Source organism: Pteropus medius, unplaced genomic scaffold, assembly GCF_902729225.1.
Source record: "Pteropus medius unplaced genomic scaffold, Ma_sr-lr_union100, whole genome shotgun sequence".
Taxonomy (NCBI): Eukaryota; Metazoa; Chordata; class Mammalia; order Chiroptera; family Pteropodidae; genus Pteropus; species Pteropus medius.
This window is the reverse complement of record NW_024347788.1, coordinates 1,086,912-1,101,886: the sequence shown is the minus strand read 5'-3', so window position 1 is coordinate 1,101,886 and position 14,975 is coordinate 1,086,912. Positions and strand designations below refer to the sequence as shown.

The following is a 14,975-nucleotide window of genomic DNA, read 5'->3' as shown; positions in this document are numbered from 1 at the left end:
ACTTTTGGGTTGCCTGTAGTTTTTGCTATTATAATAAATAGTTTGAACATTCATGTACACATCTTTATATAGATATATGCTATCATTTCTCTTTTGCATAATTTTATAGTGTTTTTTAGAAATTACAGTATTTAATACTCAACTTTTCATAGTTCATTTATTGTTAATAATTACTTCATATAAAATATAGAAATGTTGAAATATCTGTCTTATAACTCAGTCTGTCCACTGTGTGTTCATTCTTCTCTTAATTCCATTTTGTTTCAGAAATAGTTTTCCATCTAGGATTTACACTTGATTGTTGAATTGTTTCTGTCTCCTGAGACTTTTCATTTCTCTGCTCAGATTTAATATGTTGCAAACGTTTTTCTTAATTGAGAATAGTTATCATATTTACTTTAAAATTATTTTATGTTAGTTCTAACATCTGGTTATTTGGGAGTCAGATTGGATTGATTTCCATGTGTTCTATTTTTTGGGTTCTTTGTATGTTGGGTAATTTTGGATTGTATTCTGGATATTGTGAGTTGCTAAGCTGTGGAGATTTTGGATCTGTTGCATTTCACTGACGATGATTATTTCCTGTGTTATAGATGGTTCTTTTTTTTTTCTGGGCATGAACTGCAGACTTGTCTTGTGCGGCAGCTCCATTCTCCATTCAAAGCCTTTGCCTTTAGCTGGGCTGCTTTGAGTCTGTTCTGCACGTGGGTCCTCAGAGGTCAGTCAGAGATGCGACTGGACAGAGTTTAGGATCCCCTCTCTGGGTCTTTCTCTTATGAGATTCCCCTGCACTCTTCAGTGCTCCTGGTTTCTCCACTTCCCTTTTCCATTCCCAGACCAGAAGGATTGTGGGTATGTCCTTGTGTACACCTGCTGCTATTCTGCCATGTAGACTGAGCCTTGTCCTGGGCTAAAAGCTCCAGAGTCCAGAAGTTGCTTACAGCTCCCTGTCGTCTTTGTGAGCAGCATTCCCCGCCAGTGTTCTCTGCTCTCTCTCCAGTAGCTTTTGTTACTTTTTGTCTTTTGTCCAGATTTTTATTTTCTGCAGGGTAAGGGAGAGAGCGTTGTCATATATCCGGTAGGGTCTTACTTCATCATACCAAGAGCTGGTACTTTAGAGATGATATATCAATTCCTTTCTTTATAAATGGGGATAATCACACAGACACACAGACACACAGACACACAGACACACACACACTCTCTGTCTCTCTGTCTCTCTGTCTCTCTGTCTCTCTGTCTCTCTCTTACACTTAATAGTATGGGAATCACAGGAGTCAAGTATGTAAATATTAATACACTTGACTCTGAGAGTGGGTGGCGAGGGACCGTGTCATTTATCTGAATTCTTATTTAGTCATTGAAAGTGCTTTCTTAATTCTAAAGCTCTTTAGGGATATTTATCAATTAAAATTTCTTAAAATAAGCTATTTAAAAAGAATCATTTTTAAAACATTTAAATATTTCCAAAAACCTAAAGTAATTCATGGTTATAGATTTTAAAGTTCTTTTCCCCATTCTAACACATATAATATGATCCAGCAGCATGGCTTTTAGGAATATATCTTATAAAAATATTAATATTCATCCTCCAATATGTGTCTATAAATATACTCAAGTATTATTAATACAAAATTAGAAACAGCCTGAATAGGTAAATTATAGCATAGTCCCTATCTGGAAAGGAATACTGTGCATTTACTGAAAAAGATGAGATGGGAAAATCTATATGTTGGATGTGGAAGTTGGCCATGATATATTCTTGAATGAAAAGATCTACTGCAGAAACTTTTGTATAGAGTGAATCTATTTTTATAAACAATTTTTACTTTTAAATTTCACTCCAGTTGATGCGTATGTGTATATTACAAGGGTATACCTAAGACTGCTGATGTTTATTTTGTGGAAGAAGAATTGGGGAAGAACCACTTTCAACTTTCTATCATAGCTCTGCACAGTTTGTATCTGATTATTTATAGACTTAAGCAAACCACACAAGTTCACCGACCTTTCAAAATTTTGTTTTTTATTTAACTGAATCAATACTCAAGTAATTAAATTCATAATAGGGATATAGTTTTGTATGGCTGCTGTAACAAATTACTGTATACCAGGAGGCCTAAAACAATAGAAATGTACTCTTTTACAGAAGTCTGAAATCAAGGTGGTGCAGAGTTGTACTCCCCGCAGAGGGTCCAAGGGAGCAGCTGTTACCTGCCTCTTCCAGCTTCTGGTGGTCAATGGCATTCCTGAGTTTGAGACCTCCTCACCCCAATATCTGCCTTCATCTTTAAATGGCCTCTCTTTTGTGGTTTGTCTCAAAACTCCTTCTGCCTCTCTTTTTTCTTTAAATTTAATTTTATTATTAGTTTCAAGTATACAGTACGCCAGTGAGATGCTTATAGAGTTTATAAAACGATCCCTCTAATTGCTCCCTCCCTCCCCTGGCCCTCCACCTAGCCATTATATTAATGCTGACTGCATTTCCTATGCTGTGCTCCCCATCCCCGTGACCATCTGTCAACTATTAATTTGTAGTAATTTAACCCTCACCCATTTCTCCCAGCCCCCCAGTTCCCAGCCCCCAGTTCCCTCCTCCCTGGCACCAGATTGTCCTCTATGTTTGTGAGATTGTTTTTGATTAGTTCTTTTTGTTCTTTAGATTCCACATATAAGTGAAATCATATGGTATTTATCTTTCTCTGTCTGACTTCACTCAGCATAATAACCTCTAGGTCCATCCATGTCATTGCGAATGGTAGGATTTCACTTTTTTAAAATGGCTGAGTAGTATTCCACTGTATATATGAACCACAGCTTCTTTATCCAGTCATCTGTCGATGGGCATTTAGGTTGCTTCCACATCTTGGCTATTGTAAATTGTGCTGCCGTGAATACTGGGTGCACAGATCTTTACGAATTATTGTTTTGGTTTTCTTTTGGATAAATGCCCAGAAGTGCAATTGCTGGGTCAAAAGGTATATACATTTTTAATTTTTGAGAGACCTCCAGACTGTTTTCCATAGTGGCTGCACCAATATGCAATCCCACCAACAGTGTCTGAGGGTTCCCTTTTCTCTGCATCCTCACCAACGCCTATTGTTCTTTGATTTATTGATGATAGCCATTAAACAGGTGTGAGGTGATATCTCATTGAGGTTTCAATTTGCATTTCTCTGACAATTAGTGACCTTGAGAATTTTTCATAGATCTATTGGCCATCTGTATTTCCTCTTTGTCGTTGAGTTGTATGAGTTCTTTATATATATTTTGGATATTAACCTCATCGGATGTATCATAAGTGAATATCTTCTCCCATTCAGTCAATTGTCTTTTCGTTTTGTTAATGGTTTCCTTTGCTGTGCAAAAACTTTATTTGATGTAGTCCCATCTGTTTATTTTTTCTTTTGTTTTCTCTACCCAAGGAAATATATCCGAAAAGAAATTACTGTTAGCAATATCAGAGAGTTTACCGCCTATGTTTTCTTCTAGAAGTTTTATGGTTTCGGGTCTTACATTTAAGTCCTTAATCCACATCCACTTTGAGTCCATTGTTGTATACAGTGTAAGAAGATAGTCCAGTTCCTTTTTTTTTTTTTTTGCATGTATCTGTCCAATTTTCCCAGCACCATTTATTGAACAAACTGCCTTTACCCCATTGTATGTTCTTAATCTCCTTTGTCATATATTAAGTAAGCATATAGGCGTGGGTTTATTTCTGGGCTTTCTGTTCTGTTCCATTGATCAATGTATCTGTTTTTATGCCAATACCATGCTGTTTTGATTACTGTAGCCTTTTAGTATAGTGTGATACCTCCAACTTTTTTCTTTCTCTAGATTTCCATGGCTATTTGAGGTCTTTTATGGTTCCATATAAATTTTAGGATTATTTGTTCTAGCTCTCTGAAAAATACCATTGGTATTTTGATAGGGATTTCATTGAATCTGTAGATTGCTTTGGGTAGTATAGCCATTTTAATGATGTTGATTCTTCCTGCCCATGAACATGGTATCTTATAAAGACACTTGTCATTGGATTTAGTGCCTACCTGGATAATCATCTCGTGATCCCAAACTTAGTTACATCTCTTAAGACCATTTTTCCAAATAAAGTAACATTGCAGTTTCCAGAGATTAGGATATTTGGGTATCACCCATCAGCCCACGACAAAGAGATATGGAGATATGTTTAATTATGTCTTCTAAGCTAAAAAATTAAAACTTTAAAATTTATTTGCAGCATTTCTATTTTAAAAATTTAATCAGTGCCAAACATTTTGTATTTAAGAGCATTTTAAAGAAATGAAAGAATTATTAATTCATGTTTATTGACTAAGATATATTATGGAACTTTTTCACTCTTTTGAAAAAAATCATTTCTTTTTTTAATATTTACTTATTTAATTTTGTAGCATATTTAAGTTACTACCCCTTTTGGTTTTAGGCCTCTTTCATTTTTATTTTATGTTAATTTGTAGAGAATTGTTATGCTATTAGATGGTAAAATATATGATTACATATCTAGAAACAAATAGGTATTTGTCATAATTGCCTATGATAATTGAAGTAGTAGATTTTCATTTTAAAAGAGTTATTTTAAATTATAAGTAACTTATAAAATGTCTAATTTTTAAACTAGATATTAAAATTGTAATTCTCTGTGTTGTAGAATTTTCAACTTTTACTTACCGACTGTTCTTGACATCATTGTTTTAACTTCTGGCATAAATGGCAGATTGGGCAAAAATGATGGCAGTGTATTTTGCATTGGAAGTTCTATTTGGGCCAGAAACAGTTTCACAGTCTTGTGGAATAACTTATTTTCTTATTGCTAAAAATATGTATATTCATCCATATATAAAAAATTGGGAGATTTCAACAAATTAATTAATAAAGTTTTTTTCATCTTGTCGACACTTTCCTTCAGTTCTCAGTGAATTCCAGGCGAGTAGTTTTGCCAGAAATATGTGGTTCAATCTTCCTATTAGGATGCATACATACTTTTGACTACTAGTTGTAGCCTTTGAGGAAATTGGCTTTATTGTGAGGCAAATTTCATTCTTTTGCTTTCTTCTAAGAACCCAGAAGACATCTTTGAGTATCATTATTTTCCAGAAACACCAAGGGGACCGCATTTAAAAAGGAAGGAAACGAGTATTTATTTAGCATCTGCTTCTTACCAAGCGTCTGCGCGGTGTTTCATACTGTCTCATTTGTTCTTAAGAACAACTCCATCCATCTTATTGGCTCCATTTTTTTTTAATAGGAGAGGAAACTGAGGCACAGATTAAGTAAGTAGCCTAGGATCCCACATGTTCAAAGAGTGAGACAGATTTGCATCTAGTCTATATCACTTAAAAAGTACAGATCAGATGACAGTCACTCCAAGCTATTCATAAGAATTCCTTCCAATTTTTGTTATATCTTACATTTTAAAATAGCATTTCTGGGGTTAGTCCTGAGAGGTCCTTGGCATGAGCAGTGCAGGTAGTGATGTGTTGTGTTGTGTTGCAGTGGTCAGGGTACAGGGCACAGGGCATCGGGCCGAAAGTGAGCCTTTCCACCTAATGTGTAGTTTTATAGCCATCACCTTTGTGCCAAGGAAAAGATGACAGAAATACTAAATAATCTTACATCTTAAAATGTGTTATTAAAAAATAACCTCAGCTCTGCTTCTGAATTAAAATATGAAAATGTTGAATTAGAAGAAGGACATAAATTATAACCTCCGAAGAAAGTAAAAATATCCAGGCCATCATTTTATACTTTTAAATTTATGTGAAGGCTCAGTTTGCAGAAATGAATAATAATTTAGGTGTCCACTGCCGCTGTACCTTGTAAGATCTCAGTTATGGAATTTTAAAGGAATTATTTATACATTTTTATTTGCTCAACTGTTATAATTTTTTAATACCAAATAAGCATTCTGGGATAATGTCTTCATGGGTCATAAAAAAACAGAAGTTGTGATTTTTTTTTTGTCATCTATTTTCTTATAGTTATTATCTTAAAATTATCATGCTTATTTATTTTGATGTCAGAAAAAAGCAGCTATTGAAATAATGTTGAAAATAGCCTTTGTAACTATTCCACAGCAAAAAAAGCATTAGTCTCTAATAAATTATGTGTACTTTTTATAAGTCTCTATCTCCAAAGGATGAACGTAGGAGAGACTAGGAGAGAAAATAATCTTGATATACTTCAATTTATTTTTCTTATGAGGAGATATCTCTTGAATGCTTGCTAAATGAGTTTTTTTAAACCTTGAGTGATCTTTATAGCAAACACAAATCCTAAAATTATAATAGTCTATTTTATTTTCTTTGATATGTCTACTCCCCAGCAATAACAACAAAAAAATAAATGTTAGAAATTTTTATTTTAAAGCTAGTGTAGTACATCTTTTGAGGCAGCTTCTGGTAATAGTATGCTATTTTAATTGTGAAGCAAGATTGCCACCTAGTGGTGTTTTCAAGTAGTACATCCTTCAGAATGAGCTAAAACAGCATTTTAAAGGAAGTGCTTAACAAATCTAGGTTTCATGTTTTCAGAATTTTAATACTTTTAAATGTTTCAAATTAGATATAACTTTACAAAGGACTTTCCCTAGTACTTTTTATGATTTCCATCTTTCAGTCCTTAATGCTGGAACGAAAATTTTTTGTCTGACTTCTGGAAAGTTGAAGTTTGGGTAGTTGGCTGTTAATCGTGATGTATATCAAGGCATTTCGTAATTCTTAACATATCTGGAAGTTGTTTTTTTAGAAAAAAAGGTGCTTTGGTAGTACTAAGTAAAAGCATTTTTTTTTACTTTTTGCGTATTCATCCTTTCAGTTTTTGTGTAGGTTAATTTTATGAAACATTTGTATTTAAAATTTAAGATTTTCATGATGATTTCTTTGCTTTGGTATTTTTATTTTTGTAAGATAACAATCTGAAAAGTTAGTGTAGAAGAAATTTAAATAGATTTTACGGTGTATGTATGGAAAAAAATTAATGTAGGTTAGCTAAGTGGTGCAAATAATATATGTTTGTGCATGAAAAGAAATCATAAAAAGTAAAAACTGAAAAATGCATTTGAAAAGGATTTATTTTTGAATAAAATAAATCTTTTACTGAAAATAGTTTACTATATTAAGATCAGCACTAAGTGATTTTACTTAGAAGTACTTTAAATGATGCATAACTTTATTTGTCTGACTCATTCATACGTAAATCATGGAGAAAATTAAATTTTAAGCTAATGTTGCTTTGAGTCCTTATTGTAATTGTTGGAATAAAGGTTGTGGTATTCACTTTGGCATAGTAGGTGGCCACTTTGCCTTAAGAAGGAAAGAAAATGGTAGAAGAGGTATTGAATTGTTAAGGGAAATGAAATAAAAAACCTCTTTTTTTCATTTTTCACCATTTATGTGCATTAGTACTCCTTCTTCTAAATTACTGTTAGTGGAATTCTGACCCTCCTCTTAGCTGTGCTTGATAGAGGTTTAGGCATGGAATTCCATGGATTCATTCTTACTGCTGGTCTACCAATTCATATTCTTCTTGGTGATTTCTTTTACCCTTAATGTATCTATAAACTATGATGAATATATTGATTTCATCTGTACCAAGTTAGCTGAAGCAGATTTTGCATTCAGATTCTTAGTAGCCTTGTTAACTTACTAATCTTGTTTACTCAATACGGTTAAACACTGTATTTTCCCAAATTGTATTTACAAGTGGGAATTTATAACCCATTTTCTTTTGCTTTAGAAGAGGAAATTAGCAAGTTTCTATTTCAATGTCTCTAGCTGGGTATAAAAATAATAGGAAAAACTAAATGTGGGGGCAGGTATATTATATAATCTACTTAGACCATAGGGATGGAAACAAGATTGGGAGAGTGACTAGAGAGAGATCTTCATTCACTAGCTTATTTTTTAAATTATTTTTAATATCTTGGGAATTTGCAGTATGTTGCCAACTTTAATATTTTCTGAGATTAAAGATACCCTTTGATAGAAGTGATTTTTAAATTACCTGTTACATTTTATTCTCTCCTGTCCTCATATTAGTGTGGATAATTGGGATTTAGTTATCTTTATTTTCTTTGTGGTTAAGGAGGAATTCATTGATTAAATTCTCATTTTGGAACTTGAAAAACACATGTGGGCCTGTCAGTAATCTCAGTGTGGCCGCAAATAATCACGTATCCGTCAGAGACCGTGAAAACCATAAGAGACCATTCAATTTGGATTTTATTCAGAGACAGTTAAGACCGCTGTGTACCAGTCATCGTCCAGGTATCTCCTTCTTTTTTTCCCATTTGGGAAGAATGTTTTCATTCTTGGTTTTTTCGCGTGCATTTTAAAGAATTTCCATCTATCATTCGCTTAATTTGCGTGTGCAGTAATAGGTTCTGTCTTTGATTATTTTCGTAATGATTCAGGTCTCAGTTCAGACTTGGATGGACAGACACTCATCTCTTGGATGGGTGGAGGTGGGTAGAGGGGAAGAAGACCTTTTTAGTGTTACTAGCCAATTAGAACTCCCTAAAAAATAGATGGAGGCTGGAAATCTGGTTAAAAGTAAGGATTATATATTTTTAGTTCATAAAATATTTAGGCCAACCTAAATTACTTGACACTTTTTATTATGATGTAGACAACTCTGGTAAGAACATTTTTGACATGTATAATCATGTTCCTTGCTCTCCACGAGTCATATAAAGTGACCTGATAGACATAGTTCATTTCCTCTTTTGCTTGCAAAGAATGTCAGCCATAAATAGTATACCATTTGAGAGACACTTACTGCACAAGGCTGCATGTCAGAGGCAGCTTGGAAGTGTACCAGAGCAAACACACAAATGGCTTTAGTAAACTAATATGATTAGTAAGTAAGTGCCACGTACTGGTTGAAACCTATTTTGTTTGGCTTGCACATTGCTTTACACAAAACTAAAACCTATAAATGAAAAGATCTGATAATAACTGTATGACATACAGTCAACTAAAGCTGAATTATAGGTGCCGCCTTTGTTGGGCAGGCACTCTTTGGTTTGTCATGGTCTTCCTCATTATGTGTTCATTGTAGCCAGCAAGTAAGTTAGACTCAAGACTTTACTTGCTCTCAGAGGAATGGGTAAGTAAGGCAAATTGGCTCTCTTTCCCCTTACTAGTGTAAGTGGTGGTGATCCACTGTCTGGATCAAATAAATGAGATTCAAATGATAGTATTTGTTTTATCACAGTTTTCTGTCAGTCGCAATCCCTGAACTGTAGTTTGGTCATGTTTGTTTTATGTGCCCATGTGACTTCTGAACAAGACATGAAGCTGGTTCTGGCAGTGGCACTTAGGCTGAGTGACCCCTCTCACAGAATATGTATTTATTATCTGTAATGGGAAAACTCCTCTCCCCCAAATTGGTGGATGATAATTAATTTTAAAGCTTTTACTTCTGAAGTAAAAACAGTTGCTCAAGAGTACAAATTAAGTGACTCTGAGTAAAAAGGAATTTTAACATCTATTTATGAAAAAAAGGAAGCAATTTCTAAAATCTTATTTTAAAAATTTGAGTACTTCTTAAATTGTGATTTTAAAATGGCATTATTTGAAGGTAAAATAAATGGAAAATGTTCATCTATTTTATATCATGCAGAAATTTAGCCCTTTAGTGCCCCGCTTGCCAATAACATATATTCTGATATATTTTTAGTTTATAATAACAATGAGTGGTTTTATAATGTTATTTTTCCAAAATCTCCATTAGGGAGGAGAAAAACATTTGCTTTTCCTGGCCGTTTTAGTCAACAAGGGCCCTCTGGGGTTCATTTCTTCGTTAAGGTCCTTGCCCTTGAGTTTCACGTGCTCGAAGATGGCACGTGGGAACTGATTATAATTTTCTTCTCGCGAGGTCCGCTGTGCACACGTGCACAGGGGTCAGATCTGGCACGCCTGCTCCACTTTTCACCTCCTTTCTTTCTCACTGGCCACGTTAGGGCTGGTGAATTTTGCACTGTTTTGTTCTTTCAGTTACTGGTTACTGTGGTGTATCTTGCAGCCAGTTTGGGCATTTGACTTACTTTTATCACTCGTTTTATTCATTGCTTGTATTGGAGTTTTATGTGTTTACAAAAAAACCCCTGTAAATCCCAGGTTATGGTTAATTTAGATTCAGTCTCCTGTGAAAACGGTCCAGTGTTTGCAGAAGGATGACCAAGATGTACTGGGAAGAGCTGTGAATGGGTCTCATGTTTCTTGGTGATTGCGGAGTAAAGCTGTAAGGCACAAGACCTTTGATTTTTCAAAATATGAAGAGTGAGGAAAGGAGACGTGTAAAACTCACAAATTGAGACTGAGCCATATTTTAGAATTTGTTATATTCAGAAGACATTATTTGAAAGAAATCACAGGATGTTTGATTTATATACGTGCATGAAGTCAGATTTCCACCCCCTTATAGCTTCTGTCTTTAGAATTTTTTAGATAGAATTCCCTTTTTATATTTTGTAGGGATTGCTACTTTTATTGTTATAACAATTTTTGTATCTCTAATTATTAGTATTAGTTCCGTGTTCTTTTTTAATATATTTTGGAGCTCACTGATTGACTTTGCCTACTTGTGCTTTTGTATGTGTTGCTGAAGTATGTCGATGATTAGGAAACTGATTCGTATAGATGTTGGCTTATGTTTATGAGAAGATCATATTCCTAACATTAGCATTAGTTGTTGATAAATAAAAATGGTGTATTATATGAAAAAATTGCTGAATGGAAGTCAGGAAGCATTCTTGTTTTAACTTTGAATTGCTTAAGTTTCTATTTTAGGGCAAGATTAATTAACATATTTGGACCTTCATCTGTGAAATGGAAGAGGTGGATTTTGATTATTTTTATTTTTATTTATTTTTTTGATTTTTTTTTGTTTTCGATTTTTTAAAAATTATTTTTAAAGATCGATTTCAGTTTATCTGGCATTCTGTAATTTTTTAATTCTACAACATTGCCTTTTTAGGAAACAAAGTATTTTATTAGACATCGCATATTATTTCCCCACAGTGTAAGAGTTTTGAAAGTGCATTTTTGTAATTATTCAATTAGCATTTAACATATCACTCATATTCGTTGTGCTCTGTTGCTTTCTAAAATTGGTCTCAACCTATACTTATTTCTTCTTCGCATTCCATCGAGAAAGTTCCAGCTTGTTACCTCTAGAATGTGCCCCTCACTTTTTTACTTCCATGTTTTCACTCATGCTGTTTCTTTCCAAGTGCTCTTTCTCATCCCCCAGCCACTGTGAGCCCCTTTTGTTCGTAATTACTTTGGCCTTGTATGATAGCTGTTTATGTTCCGTGTTATGCCGTATATGAGACTGTAAACTCCTTGAAGGCAAGCGTTTAATTTTCATCATTTTACTAATCTTATTACTGAGTTATGTCTTATTTTTCACACGAATAAGGGCTTAATTAATTATCATTTGTAGAACTGAGTTTGTAAGATGATTCGCGACAGTCACAAAATTAACAGTGATAATAAGGAAATAAACAGCCATTTCTTAAGGAGTATGTCGATGTTTCAATGGAAAGCATATGGATAATTGTATTTCCACAATCTCTCTTTAAGGATACAAAAAAGGAAAAATGTGTATTGTCCATTCTCTTCTATCAGAGATAGTAAATAAACAGGGAACGTGCAGGACTCTTTCCCTGGTCTTTGTAGCAGCATTTCATAGTAGAGAACAAACTTGCATGTTGATTTAAAAATAATTAGTTAATTTTGATTTTAGAAAATATTAAGCTATTTATTTTATTTTAACAGGTATCTTTCAGACGAAGGCATTGAAGCTTGCACAAGTTCTCCTGACAAAGTCAATATAAACGACATCATCCTGATTGCTCTCAATGTAGGTTTTGTTTATTAATTTAGAAACATTTTTAGTCTGGGAGCTATATTTATGAAAAACGTTTCATAGAATAAGTTAGATTTCGTAAGTAATATGGAATAATAAAAATAGCGCTTATTTTTATTGTCCATTTTAAATTACAGTGATGTTTGCTGAATTTGTTAATCTCATATCAACTAATTATTAGAAATGTATGTTTCTTTTAATATCTATTAAATAGAATCCAATGAAAAAGGAAAAAATGCAATGAAAACTCTATATTTAACCCATTGATGAATTATAGAATTTCATAACATATACAGTACCTATATAATAGCAATAAAAACTGATCATATTCATTAAAACAAATTGTCATTTAATTAATATAGGAACTCTAGTTAGATTATAGTTTTTTGACAGTTATATTTAGTATTTCAAATTAACTTTTCCTGTTGATATAAATAATGCGTATTGTAGAACACTTTAGAAAATGCAGGAAAATAAAATGAGAAACTTAAACCTACTTGTAATTACTGTTCATGTTTTGCTATGTAGTCTCAATCTTTTTCCCTCCACCCACCTCAGTAGCTGTATCTTTCCCATAATTGGGATTGGCTTTTGGAGTTTTTGAAGAGTTATAAAAAATTGTTTGAGATATAGATGTAAGTAAACAAATATTCTTTTATCAATCTTGCAGTTACCCCAGTGGGACTTTTCATATTGCCTTTACAATAACAATTTATTAATAAAATTTATATATTATGATGCATAATTAAATTAATAAGAGATACCGTCTAACAGAGTCATCATATTACTGCAAAATAGGTATAACATAAAGCAGAAATGGCAGCAACTGGTAACATTGAAAATATAAATATAATCAATTTAGGTTTAAACAGATAAAAATTTGTTTTGAAATCTCGTTTCTTTCCAGTTTCTCTGAATTTTGTTCAGTAAGGCCAACAGGATCTGTTTTTTGCTTCTGAGCTAAGTATTTAAGTTTTTAATAAACAGACTATAAATTTCGTAAAGAAGCATTCGTTAGAAAATATGCAGTTTATCTATGACTACAAATGGAAAAATTCCCCACTTTAACTTTCTTTGACTTGCACCCAAATTAGTGAATTCTGATTTCAAAAAATGTGAAGAAGTCTCCTTTATTTCATTTTTTATTTAAACATCCTACAGATGATAAAAAAGAGATTTTGTGACAATCTCCTGTTCCTCTTTATTTTTCTTATTTATAAAGTTAGGTAAATAGCAATGAACTGTTTATAAGTGGGTATGAAACTTAAAATAAAACCAGTCAAGATGAGGAATTTGTCCTATGTACGTAAGAGGTACATGATGGCCCTTATCTTAATGAATTAATTTGTCTTTATAATTTTTTCTAAAATATATAGTTGAATACTCCAGTCCAAGCTGTCATGCCATATAACAGGAAAAAAAAAAAACTAAACTTCTAATCAGGATAAAGTCTACACCAAACAAATAATTTACTTTTCAAGTTTATCACCTTTAAATAAAATTTGGCACTTACAGTATTTCTGTTGAATTTTTTTCAACTTTTACTGATTGTGGGAGGCCAGCCTAGTTGAGAAAGACTTGTGTTATTGACCCTTATTGTATATAACTTATTACATAGCGGGAGAATAATCCATGCACAAGCTTTCTTATGTTCTCTTCCCCCGTAGGGGAAAGGCTGAGCTTATTCCTTTATCCAGCAATGAACAATGCAATAATATATATATATATATATAGTGTTTCTCCTCCCCAAAAGCAAGTGTTCATCATAAATCACATTGTTTAGACAAATCGTCTAGGCAGCAAACCACATTAGGAAATGGTTCAAGTGCAAATTTCCCACATGCCAGCCTAGGGCCAACCTTGTGAAAGTGGCCCTTCTAAAGATAGTATGCTGCCTCAGACCTGCTAAGTAAATATTTTCTGTGCAGATTTTTATGTTGAAAGAGAATGTTCTTAATTTTTTTACTCCGTGGAATGGGGAACAAGAATATTGAGAAATGACGTTGAAATTCGGCATATAGTTTTTTTGGTGCAAATACCTGAATTATTCAGAAAAAAAGTAAGTGATAGACCAGTCTCAAATTACTGAAGACTGTGTATTAGTAAAAATTTAAAAACTTTTTTTTCTTTTAAGATTCTGTATGATATAAAATGATTTGCCAAAAGGTTTTCTGTCAGACTTACTGAATAAATAGATAGGAATTGTTTGGGATATTTGTATGTTATATAGCTTTGTTATGTTACAGGTATCATGGTCTATAGAATATTGTGTTTTCATGTCTCTGTGTATCAAGGTTATTTGGAATTCAGTTGTCAAAAATGTATACTTTTATGTAAGAGTAGTCATTTAGTTTTTAGATTGTGGCATTAATTTTTTAGTAAGACTGTAGTTTACAGAAAAGCAGGCTTTAGATTTTAGTAGAAAAGATCTAGTAAGTTAAAAATTTACCTAACGAAATATGACCAGAATATATATATCCATATATATGTGTTCAACCTACTAGTGCACTTTAAATAACATATGTATGGGATTGTGTTATTTGAAAAGATTGATTATATGCGTAGATCTCATAATCAACTAAAAGACATTTATTTAAATTTTGTTCCACAAACTTTAGGTCTTTTCATCTTTGTTTGTGAGATTAAATTGACTTTTCTCTAAAATTATATGTTAATAATAATATTTTTATTTTAGACAGACTTGAGAACAATTGGCAAGAAATTCCTCCCCAGTGACATCAATGGTGGAAAGGTAGAAAAGGTAAAGAAAAATGTTAACTTCCTAAGTTATGCTAACTACAGTAAATATGAACATCTACTAAATTACTGGAATTATTTTTTGTCAATTAGGACTTCAACAGCAAAATGTTTTAGAGACGAACAGGTCAGAGTCATTGTAGTGATTTCGAATACACATGGAAAATTATTAAAACAAACTTTTAAACTTTTGGTGACTATTAAACATTTAAAAAATTGTTTTAGGAATTGTAACTATGGCACACTTGCATGTGACATTAGAAGTTAGAGCTCAAGATAAGGACCTTTTTGTACTTTTTTATTTTAGTTACCTGTTACCATGTTTA

The 14,975-nt window shown here is 32.8% G+C and overlaps 1 protein-coding gene across 6 annotated transcripts in view; it reads left to right on the top strand.

Moving 5' to 3' along the window:
• Window positions 1–14,975, top strand: part of TDRD3 (tudor domain containing 3) — a 134,621-nt gene that overhangs the window by 28,651 nt on the left and 90,995 nt on the right. For 4 of the 6 annotated variants that reach the window (XM_039877163.1, XM_039877162.1, XM_039877166.1 and 1 more), the window contains exons 2-3: window positions 11,802–11,886; window positions 14,588–14,653. In XM_039877163.1, the coding sequence (XP_039733097.1) occupies window positions 11,802–11,886; window positions 14,588–14,653 (151 nt within the window). The remainder of the gene's footprint in view (window positions 1–11,801; window positions 11,887–14,587; window positions 14,654–14,975) is intronic. The other 2 variants (XM_039877168.1, XM_039877165.1) reach the window with 1 other exon arrangement.